A 20,448-nucleotide genomic window follows, 5' to 3' on the forward strand; every position below is an offset into this window, starting at 1 on the left:
GTGGATTCCTGGATAGTGAGGCCATGCTGGGGGTGGGGGTGGGCTTGTGTCATGTTTCACTCCCTTATTATCATTCGACTTTCATTCTTCTTCTCATGGGCTGTGCGCGTTCACACCGGGAGCGCAGAGCAACTCCTCAATACCTGCTACACCTGAGCAGAAGCAGTCGAACCTGACACTCGGAGAAGAAGCGTGTCTCCGCTCGACTCCTGCAAAGAACCTTGAGAGGTGCAACTTTAGCTGCAGTCCTCAACCGAACCAGCACATCAGAAGGAAATACAGCATCACCCTTGAGGGAGAAGTCCTGAGTCTCGGAGAAGGAAGATCCATCACAGGGAGGATCAACAAAATTAATATAAAGCACAGAACTAGAAAAGCTGCCGCTGTCACAGTGACCTTTGACCACCAAGATCCTCTCGGTTCATCCTCGAGACCCAGTGGATGTTTGCTCCAAGTCTGGAACAACCCCATTCATCCTGATTCACCTCATCCAGCCAGACCAACAAGGCTTCTATAACTGGTCCCATTATAGAGTGGAGGAGGCATGACCCCCCTGAGCACTGCCACCCAGTTCAGCTACGTATCCACCAGCTAACCTGCACAAAGAAGGAGAGAGGCCAGGGGGTCCTGTGCAGGTGACCACTCCACCTCCTCCTGCCCAGTCTACCGCCAACACGTGGCGCCACCCGGTGGACACCTGCCAGGCCACTGGCACCCCCACAAATGTTTCCTATGAGGTCACAGGAAGTGCTTGGGATGTGACTCCAAAATCAAGAACCAGACCTGAATTTAAGGATTCTATCAGTTTTTGTATTTGAAAATGAAGGCGTTGATTGCTGGCCTGCTGTTGTTTCTGCTTTACACCTGAAGTTACCGGTCACCGGAGGTGACGGACTGATACCAGAACGGTTTTCACTGCCACAGCAACCTGGTTTAAACAGAGCCAGGCTACAAAAAGTAGGACTATTAGCCTGACAGTGTAATAGCTAAGAGAGGAAGCCCCAGCAGCATCTCGCTACTCTACACCTGAGTAGCTGGTAGCAGGTGGCACTGACGGAGGTGTTGTACGGTGAGGATTCACTTGTGCAGACGTAGCCAACAGTGAGGAACTCGTCTTACCTGAGCAGGCTTTTTCTGGACGACTTGCTGTGGCTGCAAGAGAGCAGAGGGGAGAGACGGTGTTAGCTCAAACCTACTAGCTTAGCCCGAAGAACCAAACACTGAGCGCCACACAGCTGAGAGTCTGAATTCACCTGCTGGTTCGTGGTGGGAATGGAAATGAATCCCAGTAAGAAAACACAATGATGGTTGAGCTTGATCACATGACATCTGACATCAGCACCTCAATGTGTCACTTGCACTTTGAGATCTCAACAGGGTCCCGATATGTCTGCTTGAAACCAACAGCCTGACCCGGTTGAACCCAACCGGTACATTCTAGATCCACTCCAGGCTCCCTCCCTTGCTGAACGCTAGCTTGGCAGGTTGTAATAACTCGTAAAGGCAGGAGAACATTTTAAAAACTTGATCTTTGATTGAGAAAAGAAGAACAAACCAGTGAATGAGCTACAGCCGCTAGCGTTAGCAGCAAGAAGGCCTGGAGCCATGCATGCACATCGCATCACCAAACGACAAAGCTGTGTTTTACAGTAATACTCTGAATATTTAAACAATAATCTCTAAGTATTTCCATTACGGAAATACACTATAAATTCATGCCTCAGTTCTGTCACTCATAAAGAGGATTTTGATTCCACTGGATGACCGGACTGACACTTCTCCTTGAGTACATTCATGAAGCAGGTTGGAAGTCTCCACTTCTCCCAACATGCATGTTTGGACTTGGACAGGAAACAGGAGCGTAGACAAGACACACACACACACACACACACACACACACACACACACACACACACACACCCAGCAAAGGAAGCCGTGGCGTTTTACCTCTGTGCCAACAAGACCTCTGCAAATGTAATAGAGTCGCCCAACGGACCAGAACACGATACTGTGTAGAAATGATATTATTGCAGTTACAACAAGAACTTAATGTTTCCTTCAGTGTTGTGGGGGATGTGCTGCACAGCGAGGAGCGGCGAGCCGGGCCGAGTCCCGCCCTGCCTGCTCAGTTATGGACTCATGGAACAGTTTGATGGTCGTCGGCTGGGAGCCAAACGGAAGCAGCAGCAGCACCGCAGGAGCTTTCTAGCAGTGGGAGCAGTCACGGTGCATAGAGGACGCAGCTGCCCCTCACACTTCTTGGCGCACTGGGAATTCTATGGATGTCTCGTTGGGATGACAGCCATACTTGCTAAAGCGCTATGTATGAATGCTAAAAATGGAAGTCTCTGGGGAGCCAGCATGATAAACTGTATCTGTGCTCCATGCTTGAATGAAGAGATGCGATAGGACTTTCACGTCTGAGACGACACAAGGTCAAACGTTGCTCCGCAGTATTTTTAAAATCTGCTCACCGGAAGAGCAGCCATGGCACCATGAAATAGTTTGACTGTTGGCCACTCGACAAATCCACCCATTCCATCACCCGGTGTTCATCCGTGGCAGAGCAGCACAGCGCAGCGGTAGTCATGACTGATCGAACACGGCTGTTACATACATTTCCAGCTCCTCTGCATAAATTCAAAGGTGCTGTTTCGCTAATCACGCCAATCCTAACCCAACAATCGCACGTCTGCTTGCCGCAACTTCACTTTTCATGACTTTACCTCTGAGAGGTGCAGGTACACGTAGTACTTGGAATCTGTTCGTCCAGGAGAGACTGCTGTGAGCTGAGCGTGTGAGGTTTAGGGTCTCCTGCGGTCGGTCAGTGTGAACCCACACACGATGACGTGACATCTCAGGAACCACCGGGGCTCCAGGTCAAAGGTCACCTGCACCTCACTTGACACCTCAGGAACGACTTGAGGGGAAATATGCTGCAATTGTTTTATTTGGACTCAAAAAGGACATGATGTAAAGGTCAAAGGTCACCGTGACAGCACAAAAAAACATTTTTGGCCATTCGACTAGAAGTCACACCCTAATAACTACGACAAAATTCCCCAACAATGTCCAGTGATATGAGACGATGAAGTGATGACAGTTTAGATCTGAAAGGTCAAAGGTCAGACTCAATGTCCCATCATAACTACATGAAATGAAAAAAACCTTTTCTGGCTGCGTCCAGAGGATCCGTGCGGTGTAACATGAGTTCAACTGGAGAGTGCAACTGGACTGTTGGCGGAGGTGTACGGGCGTGATGTGGTAATTCCAGTTCCTGCTGAGGGCTGACAGAGATCCTCAATAAGCTTCCACAGGAAGTAACACCGCACAAACGGGACAGCTGAGTACGCCAACGGCTCAGAGAATGTCACAGGAAACTGGAACGTCCCTGGTGCTTGTCAGCCCAGCCAGCTGCCGGTCCTAAGAAGAGCGCAGCGTGCCCCCCCCCCCCCCCCCCGGACCAGGTCAAACAGCTGGTGCGCTCGGTGCCAGCTCTGGCTGGAACGCCAGCAGGCTCAAATAGTAATGGAGTCCATGTCAACACCGGATGGTCCTGCATGAGGAATGCAAGCAGCAGTGAAGGAAGCATTCGGAATCTCATGCACACGGAGAGGAAGACGCAGCCTGGCAGCGTCCCCTCAGTCACATGACTTCGTACTTTGTGTAGCGCTGCACAATTCCTCCAGGTTCATCAGAATCTGGGCTCCGGTCACGACACATTCACATGAAGGTGCCACCTTCCTCACAGGCTCATTGTGAGTCTCAACGTCATCTTCAGCAGGAGCGACATCCTGAAAACATCACCAAGTCACGTCACGTCATCATCGTTCACACCGGCTGTTCAACGAATGAGAATAACCATGTAAAATCACAGCTGGATTACAATATCAGTCAAAGTAATCCCTGTGTTCAGAATCCTGCAGCATCCATGATGTCAGATCACAAATAACAAAGTCACTGACACCTGAACCTCATGCTGTTCATTCCTCATGAACTGCAGCTGCGCCGTCTCTCACCTGCTGACTCACGCAGTTTCACACTGACGTTCGAATCCTCCACTTTTCTGTCCCTCAAGTTTTTCCCCTTCAAATGTGACACTGTGCTTTGTGTTCAGCGAGAAGGAGAAGATGTCTGCTTTTTCATGTTTCATGAGAAGGTACGTCATGTGTTTGAGGAAGAAACGCACAGGCAAAAGAGCCGTTGTTGAGATGTGAGAAGACGATAAATGCCCAAGTGGCCTGTCCCCCTGCGTCTGCAGACCTCCTGATGTTTTTAATCTCAATGAGCAGTGGAGCTCTGATTACTGGGTGTCTTGACTGTTTAGCTCACATTCGAATGCCCCAACATAAATCCTGCGCTCCTGAACCAGGTCGACCTCTTCATCGCATCGAAACTCCAACCACTGATGCTTCTTCTTCTTCTTCATCTACTCTCCTGCAGCCGCACACGCGTGACGTTCCACGCACACGTGACGTTCTCTGCACCACCACGTTCTGGCCTCTATCTCACAGCCTCAGCCTTCCTCTGATAGAAAATAGCGATTTCTAGTTTTAAGTGGTTTCACTTGACATTGAAATGGAAACACAACAAATCATGGAGGATTCATTGGAACAAGAAGTCAAACCACAATCTACTGGGCGTCCGCAGGCACGCGGCAGCACCAGCGGGCCGTCGGTTTGGAGACCCGAGTGTCACCACCACTACAGAAACCTGAATCCACTCCTCGCTGTTGGAGGAATCTGGGGGGGTGAGCCCTGCTATCACAGCCGCTGCAGTGCATCTGGTGCAAAGTATTTTAAAATAACCATCAGTGAAACTCCATCCCTTTCAGCACAGAAGCCCCTCCTGCTATTAGGCCCCCCCCCCCCCCTCGCTCGTCCGGGACCCCTCTCCCTCTGGAACACAAAAGGGAAATCGCAGCATTGTCTTTCACAGGCTGAAGCAGCTTTTTGATGTTGCCTGGTTCTGACACTATGAATCACTTGTGGGCCCCAGCAGCTGCTCAGCCTTACAAGTGATGGGGGGGCAGAGGGCCGCATAAGAGGCTTCATGCATTCAAAGGAATTCTAGGTAAGTATGACTTAAAGGAGTACGGTAGGAACCCCAGCTCAGCTGAAACCCAATCCCTGCTCCGCTCCAAGAATGTCAGGCTCAGGGTTCTCAGCTCCTCCGCCACCCGCAAGTCTCCTCCTGATCAAAGAGGGGAACGCCGGCGAGCTCGCCACTCAGGACCAGCCCAGGCCGCCATTCACAAAAGCCAGCGTGGCCCGATCCCCATCATCCTCTCCAGTGTGTCGGAGCGTTTCAGCCCGGACTCCTCACATGTGACTGCTCCTCCAAACTGTCACAGTCAAGCCATCGGCTCAGCATCAGGCCCCCCCCCCCCCACACACACATATATATATACACTTTATATACGTGTGTGTATATATATATGTACATACTCTATATATGTATATATACACACTCGTATATATGTATATACACACACATATATGTATATACTTATATACACACTCGTATATATGTATATACACACTCGTATATAAGTATATACACATATATGTATATATGTATATACACACATATGTATATATGTATATACACACATATGTATATACATATATACACATATATATGTATATACTTATATACACACTCGTATATATGTATATACACACATATATGTATATACTTATATACACATATGTATATACATATATACATACTCTATATATGTATATACACACTCGTATATATGTATATACACACATATGTATATAAATATATACATATGTGTGTATATAAGTATATACATATATATGTATATACTTATATACGAGTGTGTATATACATATACACACGTATACATACACACATATATGTATATACTTATATACACACTCGTATATATGTATATACACACATATATGTATATACTTATATACACATATGTATATACATATATACATACTCTATATATGTATATACACACTCGTATATATGTATATACACACATATGTATATAAATATATACATATGTGTGTATATAAGTATATACATATATATGTATATACTTATATACGAGTGTGTATATACATATACACACGTATACATACACACATATATGTATGTACTTATATACACACATATGTATATACATATATACATATGTGTGTATATAAGTATATACATATATATGTATATACATATATACGAGTGTGTATATACATATATACGAGTGTGTATATACATATATACGAGTGTGTATATACATATATACATATGTGTGTATATACATATATACATATTACTGATTCCTTTATGTGATTTATCAACTGTTATTCTTTACGTACAATTCTACATGTTTTTAGATACGATACTGCGGGTCAGTAGCTTCTTCCTCTGCAGATAATCACCTGAACATGGAATGATATAAATTCATCCTCAAGGGGGCACTAGTGAGCTCAATCTAGTGCTCCATCACAGACTGAACTGGATCTCAGCGTGTCCAAGATTAATAAATTGGTTTCCACTTCAGTCTGCAGTGGACTGTAGTGCAGCCAGCAGCTACAGCTGTGCAGCGACATGTGCAGTGGTACTTGCAGTAAAGTCAAGTCATCACGCAGTGGTGACCCAGTGGTGACCCAGTGGTGACCCAGTGGTGACCCAAACACTAGTGTGGCACCTCCACTCACTCCCGCGTTCCTCTGGAGAACAGTCCTGATGCATCACGCTTCCCTTTTCATCCTCAACAACTTCCCTTCTCTTTCTAGCTGCTGGTCAGAATCGTTGTCTGAGGTCAATGAAGTCTGAACGTTCCCGCTGTGCAGGAAATGATGAGAATTCAAACGAAATACAAGAAGAGAATGAGAGGACAGACTCTCTCTGTCTCTCAGCACCTTCCACCATCAGGTGACGCTGTCACAGCGGCCTCAGGTGGGATGTGAAACCTGTGGTGGAGGATCTCCGGTCATGTGGCGTTCCTGCTGCACCGCGTTAACTCAGGCGCCGCCCGGCTGTTTGCTCCAGTTAACCGTTAGTGAGCCCACTAACCTTTGAAGCCAAACGGATCCTTTGAGTCACGGTGTCACCCTCCCCTCCGCAAACACGCCCCGGCACGGCTGTCGGTGCCACGACGCTGGCAGGCCAGGCGGTTACAAGCTGGAATGTTCGCCACTTCAATGGTTAAACGTTAACTACTCAGCCTATCGGAGCAACTTTGAGCAGGTGACCATTTTACTCATCTGGCTGGTTTGAAGAACTCCTGGAAAACTAAACTCCTGCTGGAGGGAGGAGCAGGAGGCGAGCACTTCTGCTTCACTTGTTGAAAGAGGAAATAATACAAATGACATTAGGAATTAATTATTCTGAGTGTTTTTCTTTCTGGACCCTGAGGTTTCGGTGACCTCCATCCATCTAACCACCGTTGTGGTCCACGCACCATTACTACACCCACATAATTAACCTTGAAGGTTGAGACTATGTTTTTTCTATCATGAGATCCCTGAAATGTTCAAATATGGAAAGAAGGCCTGATTTAATCAAGCACTGACAGAGTCGAGTACATTTCCTGTTCAACATTCTGATCATGAGACGAAGCCGTGCAGCCATCCTGATCTACGTGGTCGCCATATTTGAGACTGATTTTATGATTTTATTGAGGGAATATATGTCTTCTTATCATTCTAGAAATCATAAAACACAGTTGACAGCCACAAATAAATCTTTTTTTTTCTCCGCCATTGAAAAAAAAGAAAATCAATAAATCACACAAGCAAAGTTCTGTGGAACATGAATATGAACTAAGAAGGAAACTGACATGTCTGGTGGAGCTGAGGTTTCAGGCTCAGAGGAGAAAAACGCTAAAACCTCTCGTCGTAGTTCAGGTGACGAGCTCATAAACCTTCACCGCGACATTCGGACTTCGCTTCAATAACGGGTGTCAGCGCTCCTCCAGGGACGCCACCACCAGCTGTCTCTTCACCATCAAACTCATGTGGAAGCATTTATGTCACAGTTGTTACGAGCAATTTCTCCTCACACACCCTTGGATCCCATCACACACACCCTCTGATCCCATCACACACACCCTTGGATCCCATCACACACACCCTCTGATCCCATCACACACACCCTTGGACCCCATCACACACGCACCCTTGGATCCCATCACACACACCCATCGGATCCCATCACACACACCCTTGGATCCCATCACACACACACCCTTGGATCCCATCACACACACCCATCGGATCCCATCACACACACCCTTGGATCCCATCACACACACACACCCTCTGATCCCATCACACACACCCTTGGATCCCATCACACACGCACCCTTGGATCCCATCACACACACCCATCGGATCCCATCACACACACCCATCAGATCCCATCACACACACACATCAGATCCCATCACACACACCCTCTGATCCCATCACACACACCCATCAGATCCCATCACACACACCCTCTGATCCCATCACACACACCCTTGAATCCCATCACACACACACCCTTGGATCCCATCACACACCCTTGGATCACATCACACACACCCTTGGATCCCATCACACACCCTTGGATCACATCACACACACCCTTGGATCCCATCACACACCCTTGGATCCCATCACACACACCCATCGGATCCCATCACACACACCCTTGGATCCCATCACACACACACCCTTGGATCCCATCACACACACCCTTGGATCCCATCACACACACCCTTGGATCACATCACACACACCCTTGGATCCCATCACACACCCTTGGATCACATCACACACACCCTTGGATCCCATCACACACCCTTGGATCACATCACACACACCCATCGGATCCCATCACACACACACCCTTGGATCCCATCACACACACACCCTTGGATCCCATCACACACACCCATCGGATCCCATCACACACACCCATCAGATCCCATCACACACACCCTTGGATCCCATCACACACACCCATCGGATCCCGTCACACACACCCTTGGATCCCGTCACACACACCCATCGGATCCCATCACACACACCCTTGGATCCAATCACACGCACACCCTTGGATCCCATCACACACACCCATCGGATCCCATCACACACACCCTTGGATCCAATCACACGCACACCCTTGGATCCCATCACACACACCCATCGGATTCCATCACACACACCCTTGGATCCCATCACACACACACACCCTTGGATCCCATCACACACACCCATCGGATCCCATCACACACACACCCTTGGATCCCATCACACACACACCCTTGGATCCCATCACACACACCCATCGGATCCCATCACACACACCCTTGGATCCCATCACACACGCACCCTTGGATCCCATCACACACGCACCCTTGGATCCCATCACACACACCATCGGATCCCATCACACACACCCTTGGATCCCATCACACATACCCATCGGATCCCATCACACACACCCTCTGATCCCATCACACACACCCATCAGATCCCATCACACACACACACCATCGGATCCCATCACACACACCCTCTGATCCCATCACACACACCCATCGGATCCCATCACACACACCCTCTGATCCCATCACACACACCCATCAGATCCCATCACACACACACACCATCGGATCCCATCACACACACCCATCAGATCCCATCACACACACCCATCAGATCCCATCACACACACCCTCTGATCCCATCACACACACCCTCTGATCCCATCACACACACCCATCAGATCCCATCACACACACCCTCTGATCCCATCACACACACCCATCAGATCCCATCACACACACCCTCTGATCCCATCACACACACCCATCAGATCCCATCACACACACCCATCAGATCCCATCACACACACCCATCAGATCCCATCACACACACCCTCTGATCCCATCACACACACCCATCAGATCCCATCACACACACCCTCTGATCCCATCACACACACCCATCAGATCCCATCACACACACCCTCTGATCCCATCACACACACCCTCTGATCCCATCACACACACCCATCAGATCCCATCACACACACCCATCAGATCCCATCACACACACTCATCAGATCCCATCACACACACCCATCAGATCCCATCACACACACCCATCAGATCCCATCACACACACCCTCTGATCCCATCACACACACCCACCATGTCAGCTGCTCTCACTGCTGTGCGAATCTCCCAACACTTGAGGGAGGCGGCTGAGCTACGTTTGAAAGGGGAGTGCTGACAGAGAGAGCCGACCTCTGCTGACTCCTGCACGCCAGCGCACACACCTGCGTGCGGCCTCCACCTGACTCCTCTGACACCGGCAGCTCCTCGCTGCTCATCGCCATCATGAAGGCTTGTTGTGTGACATCACACATCAGAAGTCTGAGGGGTTGGTGTCTGTCACTCAGTGCTGTCACGCATCTTTCAGACCCCCAGGAAATTTCAAGCTATGATCATGAAAAATCAAACGTATCTGAAGAAGCTTCATTCAAAAGAAACCAAACCGATTCTGATTCTTCATCGCCACCTGAGCAGCGCCGGCTTCATCGTTCAGGCACAAGAGTCCATCTTTGTTTTACTGGTTTGGGGCTTTTCTCACTCCCTCAGAGTGAACAGGAATTAGACTGCATGCTACAGAAGTAATGACCAGCGATGAGCCTCAGCCCAGAGCCACCAGAGCATCCTTGTCCTCCTCCTGCTCCTCCTCGTCCTCTTCTTCCTCGTCCTCATCCTGCTCCTCCTCGTCCTCTTCTTCCTCGTCCTCATCCTGCTCCTCCTGGTCCTCTTCCTCCTCGTCCTCCTCCTGCTCCTCCTGGTCCTCTTCCTCCTCGTCCTCCTCCTGCTCCTCCTGGTCCTCTTCCTCCTCGTCCTCCTCCTGCTCCTCCTCGTCCTCTTCTTCCTCGTCCTCATCCTGCTCCTCCTCGTCCTCCTCCTGCTCCTCCTCGTCCTCTTCCTGCTCCTCCTCATCCTCTTCCTCCTCCTCTTCCTGCTCCTCCTCATCCTCTTCCTCCTCGTCCTCCTCCTCCTGCTCCTCCTCTTCCTCCTGCTCCTCCTCATTCTCCTCGTCCTCTTCCTCCTCCTCCTCTTCCTCCTCGTCCTCTTCCTCCTCCTCCTCATCCTCTTCCTCATCCTATTCCTCCTCGTCCTCCTCCCGCTCCTCATCCTCTTCCTCCTCCTCTTCCTCCTCGTCCTCTACCTGCTCCTCCTCGTCCTCTTCCTGCCCCTCCTCATCCTCTTCCTCCTCCTCCTGCTCCTCCTCTTCCTCCTCGTCCTCCTCATCCTCTTCCTCCTCCTGCTCCTCCTCATCCTCTTCCTCATCCTATTCCTCCTCGTCCTCCTCCCGCTCCTCATCCTCTTCCTCATCCTCTTCCTCCTCGTCCTCTACCTGCTCCTCCTCGTCCTCTTCCTGCTCCTCCTCATCCTCTTCCTCCTCCTCCTGCTCCTCCTCATCCTCTTCCTCCTGCTCCTCCTCATCCTCTTCCTCCTCCTCCTCCCGCTCCTCCTCATCCTCTTCCTCTTCCTCCTCCTCCTCCCACTGAAGAGCTTCTTGTGGGCCTGGTGCAGCACCACAGGCCCCCAGAGAACTGCAACATCCACCTGTCCACTGCGACCGCTGGAGTTTCTTGTTCGTGTGTTTTTGAACCTCAACCTGGTGTATTCTGTCACAAGCTGCACAATAGCGCCCTCTACTGCCTGTCATCCACAATACGAGGGGAAAGAGTTAATCGCTGGTTTCAATTAGAGATCCACAATTTGGACACACGTGCACCGAACCTGATTCAACTACCTGAGCTCTTCTGTCTTATATCATTAACAACCATAATAATAAGAAGAAGAAAAATAAAAAATGAGAATAAGAAGAAGAATTTGTAAAAATATAAATCGGAACATATTCAACTCTAATTTCCATCTCATGATGTGGGATTATTTACTTTGCTTTAATTCTTACAACCTTTGATAATTTGCAGACAACGTGAGCCGTGACACGAGCCAGCATGCAGCCACGTTTCTGAGGCAAAGACGCCTCATCTGCATTTAAACTGGTGTTGATACCATCGCAGTCCCCTCCTGAACGCCCCCAGAGTGGCCATGGCGCTTCCACTTGCAACCTTCTGCCTGGAACTTTTTAACCCCAGTAACTAGCATTTGGAACAAAAGAGCCACCACAGTTTAACCACATAAGGTAGCCGTCTCCTGTACTCACTGCAGCACGCGGGTGTGCGTGTGTGCGTGTGCGTGTGTGTAGCATCTCCGCTCCGTAGGAGGCTTGGCTGATCCCATCACAATCCACCCTCAGTGCGTCTGTGCCTCTACTTTCGCCAAACATCCATTAAAAGAGTAAACTCTAGGTTTCATCAGTTCAGAGTTCCATCTCTTGATACTCGCTGACCGCCAGCGTCGCTCCCACTCCAGCCAACCAGAGCAGAGGAGAGCGTGGTAGTAAACAGGTGAGTGATCAGGTCACCGTGGTGACGCAGGTGAGCAGGAAGCCGCAGTTCAAACACACAGAGTTTACTGAGGAGAGTTGCTCTGTTGTATTACTGCCGAGCACTGTCACATGACTCTGTGTGTCAACACGGCAACGCTGCCTTCTCCACTGACACGGAGAGACACTTGTAACCATGGCAACAGCCTAGCTTTGAAATTGTCACAAGACATAGAACTACTGAATCCACACGGGCAGTTTTCAGTCCAGCTTAAACTTGACTCATCGTTCGATATTTCATTTGTCCAGGATCAAATCTGGTGCCAAGACTTTGACCCAAACATGAGTGAGGACAAACACCAGGGTTCTGGTATCAGATGTGCGACTGGGCAACATCTGAGCCGTCACTCAGGCGCCGTCTGTGGAGTCGGATTACAGCGTGTTGCTGTCTCCACATCTTGCTCTCCTACTTGTTCAAACATGGAGGTCTTCCTCTGAAGATGATAGCATTGTGTTGCAGAGATTACGTTGTGCTAGAGCAGAAATTCTGGGGGCTTCTGTTGACGTAGTCGGTGTTTAACCCCGGAGAACACAAAGAGCAACGCAAGACAAAAAGCATGCAGTTGACCGGAGCCAACGAGCCTCCTGCGGAACACAGGCCCACACCGCCGGAGACGACATCGGCCCCGAGAGCTCCAGCATGAGGGGACACTAAGAAGCCTGAGTTCATGCAGTAGCAAGCCGAGCTAACAGCTAATTAAACATCTACTCTGGTGGAGAAGCCCATTTGCTGCTGCACAGCTGGAAATGAGCTCCAAACAAATATGACACACACATGAAGAGCTCAAGTTTGAGTCAAACCAAAGTCCCCTCGAGACACAGACCATCAACACCCCCACCCCTGAAAAAATGCAGTCAAGTGGCAGCACAACCCAAGAAAGGACAAGTTACAGTGAGGGCACATAACTAATGCTTAGTTAACTGTTAGTTACCAGTCCCTCTCGAAAGTCACAATTCAGTAAAATATGCAAAATCAGCCAAACTCCACCGACTAGGTGGGGGCTTGCATATCTTACGTTCCCACACTTGTGTTGCATTTTCCTTTGACGCTGGTGCCGCCGTTTTCTATTGACGTCACTGCCGCGATGCGACATGGCGCGTCACGTCAGATGAGACTTGTCGAACCCCACAGCTGTCAGAGAAGCACGTTTCTTCAATAAAGTTTTGCCGTTCCTGTAATTTTACCGCAGCAAAATGTTGTAACAATTTTAAGAAAAATCAAGCATCTTTCATTTTGATTTCAGCGCAGCCATGGAGGGAGGTGAGCCCTTCATGCTGTGTCCGTCCTCACTTAGCAGTGGTGGCCAGGTTAACATGCTCCACAGCAAAGACGGACGGAAACGCCGTCAGGGGCCTTTGAGGTGGGAAACAGCAGTGATAAATGGATAGCCACGCTTCAGCGATGAGCTCTCAGATGCACCAACTAGCTGTCAGCATGGAACCTGCTTGCAGAAGAAGAACGGAAAGTAGGAACAAGAGAGCGGAACTAAAGTGACAGCCGCATCAAATAACCTGTCGTTTACCCGTCACATACTTTTTTAAGGATTTCTTCTGACATTCTGATGATGTAAGAGGTCCATCTAAAACATTTTACCCTAAATCTTCACGTCTACGTTCATGTACGTCTACCTTCATCTGGGCTCAGACCACAGCTCCCTCTCGGTTTAAACTGACACGGTTTAACGAATTATGCAGACTTGAATAGAATCTGGGCTGACAAAAGACCAGGAGTCAGCACGTGCTGGAAGTCAGGATGCGTCATTCTCTCAAGCTGGTGATGAGTGTGCACGCTGCATAAATATGATTACAGAATAACACGGAAGAAGCTACGCACATCCTTCTGAATCCCACATACACAAAAGCAGGGTCAAAGGTCACACATACAAAAAAGCTCCTGTTCCACCCTTTAATAGGTGGAGACGTTTCAGGCTGAGCAGCTCCTCCTCCTCCCAAATCCCACCGACAGCTAGACGCCATCTTAGACTCGCACCGCGGCGTGTATCTGTCGGAGAGATTCGTGATGCTGACAAGAGCCGAAGCGCCTATTCAAAGATGAAACAGGCGCTTTCACGCAACTCAGTTTCCGATTGTTGATTATAAACACACTTCACAATAACCCGACATGTATTTATGTTCTCTGTGACCCTGACTGTCAAAGTCACACTCCACTCAGACCGAGTCCTTCCAAGCACTCCAGTATAAATGTCGTGAGATGACAAAGATGTTTCCTTCTCCTGCGTTATGACACCAGAGAGCAGAAAGAGCCAGCCACTTCTATCTAGCTTGAAGCTAATTGCTACTGCTGGCTAACTTTATTTTAATTTAGCTACAGCAACAAAACAACGGAAAAACTGTGCACGAAAATCTGTTCCAAGTGTGAACCGGACCAGTCAACGCACCTGAGTCCACAAGCTTCAGTTGGACTGTTAGCCGTCAGTCTCCATGAACCTCAAGCTAAACATACGTGGCCGGCTCTTTCTGCATTCTGGAGTCACAAAGAAGTGAAGCAGGAGGGAAAAAAACCTCCAGAAACATTCATGAGTACCTGAAAGGCAAAACAACCCTTTTGGGTGAATTGTAGTTCTCAGCACGACTCTGTCACAAGTGACAAGGAGAGCGTCGTCTTTATGACCTTAGTTAGCGCGTCAGCCCGTAACAACGGTTTTAAAAAGACAGTCAGCTTTATCATTGCAGTCATGAACGATCATTTATCGCCTCTTCCTGCATCAACTGAGGCCAAGTGACGTCGTCTTTGACTTATCTTCCTTTTTACACGCCGGCCTTTGATGGAAGTCGCCCCTCTCCCGTCATGTCCACTGTGAACACGCTCACCCATCCGCTGGGCCCGCCCCCACCAGCCACTGCCCTGCCAGAGTTATGAATTGCACCTATCAGGGCCCAACTAAACCCTGCGATTAGGGGGAATTTGCCGAAGGGCCCTTTGTAGAGGAGAAAACTGTCTGTCGTTGCAAGGAATGTGGAAAATTCCTAGCAGACAAGCAGCCTTTTGTTGGGAGGTTTTGGGAGGAGGGGGTGCTCTGGAAGGAAAGAAAGGCGCAGACAAATTGGACTGGCTCCATTTAGGAGCCTCCGCTGTTTGAAGTGAAATCTGTTCCCAGAGTATCTCAAAGGAAAAGAGGAAGAAAAGTAGAAAAAAAGGCAATGTAATATGTCTGCTTAGACTTCGCAAATCTTTCTTTGCTCCTTATTTGGTTTATTGAATTTTTCATTTACAGAAAGAAAGAAAAAAGAGATTGTTTTTGTTTGATTTAGTTTGGTTTAGCTTATATGATGTCCATGAGCTCCGCAGCCATGCTAGAACAGGAAGGACTCTGTGCATGGCACTCAGCTCTCCCTTGTTTTAACGGAGCTGCAGATGTTGCGAATTAACCTGTCGTGCCTGCAACAGCTCACTTCCTGCCTCATAATAGTGGTAGCAGGAATACTCTAATGACATAAATGTCCATATCTATGTAAGGAATTTGAAAGAGCTGCTTTGTGAAAGGAAGAGGAGAAAAAGAAAGGTCCAAACCTTCGCTACGCAAACAGCCAGGACACCCCGAGACAGCTGCGTAGCTTCCTGTGTAAAACAAACAGAGCGCGAGGGGAACTCTAAGTGCTCTCCTTCTGTAAATGCTCTACAAATGTTTATTTTTAGATTTTGTTAAGCAGGTTTGCTCATTTCATTACAAATTACCTGCAGACCTTCAGGGAGAAATCTGTTTTGTAGCCCATCTAGCAGCTTATGCTCCGGTTTGATTGTTTTTCTTTTGATTGTTTTTTTTACGGTTGACATTGCGATGAATTCCTCCTCGCGCCACTCAAGTTGTCTGGAAGCGATTGTGTCTGATACGAGTGTGAAACTGACAATAGTCATGACCTCAAAGCCCCCCGGGGGAGTTCCCCTCCGCTCATGCAAACCACCAAGCTTGGCTCTGTTTTTTCAGGAGGCTGGACGAGTGTTTTGTGGAGTCGGTGATAAATCTACACTCCTGGATGGAGCAGCGACTCACTGCTTCTACTAAACAGCCGCTTGAACACAACAGCAGCATGAAACTGCTCCGTTTAGGGGTTTTTAATTCCACATCGAGCAGCTCGCTGCCTTGCTGTTGAAGCTGAGGACTCAGAGTGAAATGATTAAACTCTTCCAGAGGCTGCCCCAGGAAAGAGAGGTGGGGGGGGGGGGGCGGCGGCAGCATAGGTGACTTGTGGAAATCCGCTAAGGTCCCAGAGAACTCCCAACGCCAACCTCCCTGTCTGAACAAAGGCCTCTAGTGGCTGGAATTCTGCCTGTCAGACTGAGGCTGGAGGTGGGGGGTTGAGAATGTAGGGAATGAGGCAAAGTTACTGGCCACCCCCCAACTCCTCTCTCTGATCTCGGGGGTCTCGCTCGCTCTTACTAACCCGGGGACGCAGCAGCGGCCTAAAAATAACTGGAGCACCCGTCCAGAGCACGAGGAGCGAGTGGGTGCAGCTTCACCTACAACACGTGAACGCAGGAGGAAGAGTGAAGCGCCCACATGAGCTCAGCTCAGACTCTCCAGGCGGTGACTGAACCGCCGCACTAAAGGAACTGGGAATGAGCTGTCGGGAGACGCATCAAAATCAAGCGGCGAGCGAGACAAGCTAGCAGTCAACTATCACTCTGGATATTTACTGAAGCTCTCGCACAGAAAAGAGATGTTCCCCAGAAGCCCTGGAGTCTAGAGAGGGATCGTCCAGGTTATGTTCTTGAGTTAATGGCAAAGCCTCCTCCAGATAAACGATGTGATATTTGAAGTGTGCTGTTGTGCAAAAGCCCTGCTGTTCAACCCTGAGCTACCCTGAAAACGCACCCTTTAGAGAAGGGTTTTAGCTTAAGTGAGTAAATGAACGTAAATCTGAGCTTCAAAACATTTCAACTGTATTCCTGCCTGTAGGAACATCAGTTTTGCAGAAACAGGACAAATCCCACATGGACACTGCACAAATACAAACTGCACAATAACAACAGCACAACAACTGTCAGACCCCCGCGGGCCCACCGCTCCTCCCTGAGGTTTGTCCTTGTGTTTTCAATGACATGCACGTGAACACCAGAGTCCTGAATCAGCCACTGACTCAGTCTGGAGACCAACCCTGCCAGAGGATCTGTTGCCCAGAAACCTTGGACGCCAAGTTCAATATTTTCTCTGAGGCATTCCAAGGCTATAAAAAGCTTTTTAATGTCTGACACCGATCACAATAGCACAATTACCCCTGCCTTACACATGCGCATATTCAAAAGCCTTCTCAAAGCTCTTGGGCCGGCTCCTAATCGTGCTGCTCATCACCTCTGCCAAACTCACCTACTTTCTTCTCCACTGCACTCAGTGCTTGGCACCTGCCTGCAGAGTCCAGGACCGGCAGCCAAGAGCACAGAGCTCGCTCTAGATGGGAGTACTAGCTTTCCTCTTTGCACTCCATCAACTCCCTGAACACACGCTCATGCACACATCCCGTGTGCTTCCTTTCCCATTCAGCCAGACATTTCCGCACATTTAAGTGCGGGGAGGGGGGGGTTAGTCTAGGCTCCATTAAAGACCAATGAGGGTTTGTGTAGCTGCAGAAAGGGGAGATGGGTATGAGTGTGTCCTGGGTGTGAGTTACTTCAGATGGGACTGCAGAGATTCCCTGACAAAGAGGCAGCTGTGTGGAAGGAAGCAGTTTAGCATCCAGATCCTGGCGGAGAGAAAGCAGCTGACCAGTGGAAAGGGAAGCGACGCACGAAGAGATAAGACTGCTGAAGAATAATATTATCTTCTCTTTCTTGTCCTTTCCTCACAAAAACATCTGGTACAATTCCTGCTGGGAAGGACACGGCCGTCCTCTCACAGAGAAGGTGTGAGTGTGTGTTTAGGCCGAGGTGACCGACGACCCCCAGCAAACGTATTCATGATCGGACGGCACACGCGGAACCTGGCGGAGGCAGCAGGAGAACACTGCTGCTCTGCCAGCGTTCCACCGCCAGCTGAGAGGCTTTATGAGCAACAATCATTACCTCAACCTTTAATTACTTGCCAGAAGATCCTCACTATGTAGTTTTGACTTGAAGCTGCTGGAGACTGGAGACTAACAGCAGCTGAACCGAGCGAAACCTCCACATCCAAACTCTCAACCGCACCAACCAGTCGAACTCTCAATAACCTGTCTCCATCAGGGACTCCCCATGTTGGATTATTTACTGATGTCTGACATTTAACAAGTGATTTGGCTGAGATCCCACTGGCTGATGCTGATGCCATCGCTTTAAGACAAGTTTATGTGATATTTACACTTTGCTCATCCTGAAAACCACAAAGCCAATTTGAGTAATCCATGTTTTCCTTTTCCCAAACCTCCTTGAAAGCTCATCGGTTCTTCATCGTCAACAAAAACGACCAGAAGAGCAGAGAAAACTCTGAACTTGGAAACTGATACCAATGACGTGTCACTGTTGTGGTGCATCTCTAGTTTACATCTGCGAAGATCAAAGTGCTGCATTCAAAAAGGCCGACTGACAAAAAATCACAAACGTTCCCAAACTGAGTTTCTGCCTCTCGACATTCAGGTTTTGTGATTTTTCCACAGTTCGCTTCAAATCATCTTGACAATTAAATCAAACAAAACCACTTAGATTTCAGCTAAAAACTGTTCCACTTCACACTCGAGTACAGCAGGAGCGACATTCCTGGGATTCAGGACACCACGCAAAGGTCGATCTGTCTGACAGATTCTGGACGGATGTTTTGTGTCATTTTGCTGTTGTGGCACTTGTGTCTCCACGTTTCAGGCTTTTCTGAATTCTGGATTCACCAAGAAGTCCCCAAGGTACAAAAGGTGACTAACAACAGAGGAAAAATACATTCCTGCCCAAATAAAAGAAAAACTGACATCGTCCATTGTTTTCATCATAGTTTGACAGAACGACTGTGTGCTGTTGGAATCCCTGTTAAACCTGGCAGCACCAGTTTAGGGTCGCTTGAATCCTTCACGCACCTGATCACATGATCCAGACATGTTCGTCTGCAGTCAGACAAACGTGGCATTTACATGGATTTTCAAAGTCAAAGTGGGACCAACATCAGGCGATGGTACCGGGGTACATGAGATGAACTCGGCGTGTCTCCAGACACAAGGACAAGGTTCTGTAAGCTTGTCACGCCGTCTGAGTCCAAACCTGGTTACTAGTCATGTTTCCATGAACGAGTTCAAGAGGAAGAAGTTTGCTTCATGTTGTTTCTGTCTCTGTTAATATTCCACCTTATTTTGATGCAGTGATGCGCAGTATTTCAAAAAAGTGCAAATGATTCATATTTTCTAATGTTTTTCTCAGTTTTTTCAAAGACAAACATCAAAGTCGAGGGAAAGACCAGGCCGAGCAGCAGGCCTCCATCCGAGCTGCGAGCAGGAGAGTCTACCTGTCAGGGAGGCCAGCCTGCACCATCGATACAGAGGAGGAGAGTTCAGCGGGTTCAGACCTACACAGAGAAAAGTAAGAAAGTTCACCGAAGCCGAAGGAGGTTTTCCCTGATGTGACAAATCAAGGGCGGGACTAAAACTGCCTCTGAGAACCAGCTCAAGTATCCAGGTACCTGCTGAAGCTCTGGTCTGGTTCCTCCGTTAGCCTGCAGCTCAATAACAGAACCTGTGTATTTGTGTTATGTGTTTCCTGACATGCTGCCAAATGTTTAGGGTGCCGCAGCTCCACCAGAACAAGGACAGAACCAGGACAAAGCCCGTCTATGGAGGAGCCGCCACATCAGATCCAGTGGACAGCAGCCATTTGGCAGCAGAGTGGGAGGAACACAAGGGATGAATGCAGCCTATTGGAGCGCGGCGCCCACCTTCAGCCCGCACCAGCAGAGGAAGCTGCTCTGCTTGGCAGAGGCACGACTGTCCATCTCAGCACCTGCACCAGGACGACAGGAGC

The 20,448-nt window shown here is 48.8% G+C and overlaps 1 protein-coding gene across 2 annotated transcripts in view; it reads right to left on the minus strand.

Annotated features, from left to right (window-relative positions):
* The window catches only part of hmga2 (high mobility group AT-hook 2), a 42,948-nt gene that overhangs the window by 9,245 nt on the left and 13,255 nt on the right, over positions 1–20,448 (minus strand). For both annotated transcript variants that reach the window (XM_086201283.1, XM_086201282.1), the window contains exon 4: positions 1,120–1,152. In XM_086201283.1, coding sequence (XP_086057409.1) covers positions 1,120–1,152 — 33 coding nt within the window. The remainder of the gene's footprint in view (positions 1–1,119; positions 1,153–20,448) is intronic.

This window comes from Aulostomus chinensis, chromosome 4 (genome assembly GCF_037954235.1).
Source record: "Aulostomus chinensis isolate RoL2024-O1b breed Wild chromosome 4, RoL_Achi_v1.0, whole genome shotgun sequence".
NCBI classification, from domain to species: domain Eukaryota; kingdom Metazoa; phylum Chordata; class Actinopteri; order Syngnathiformes; family Aulostomidae; genus Aulostomus; species Aulostomus chinensis.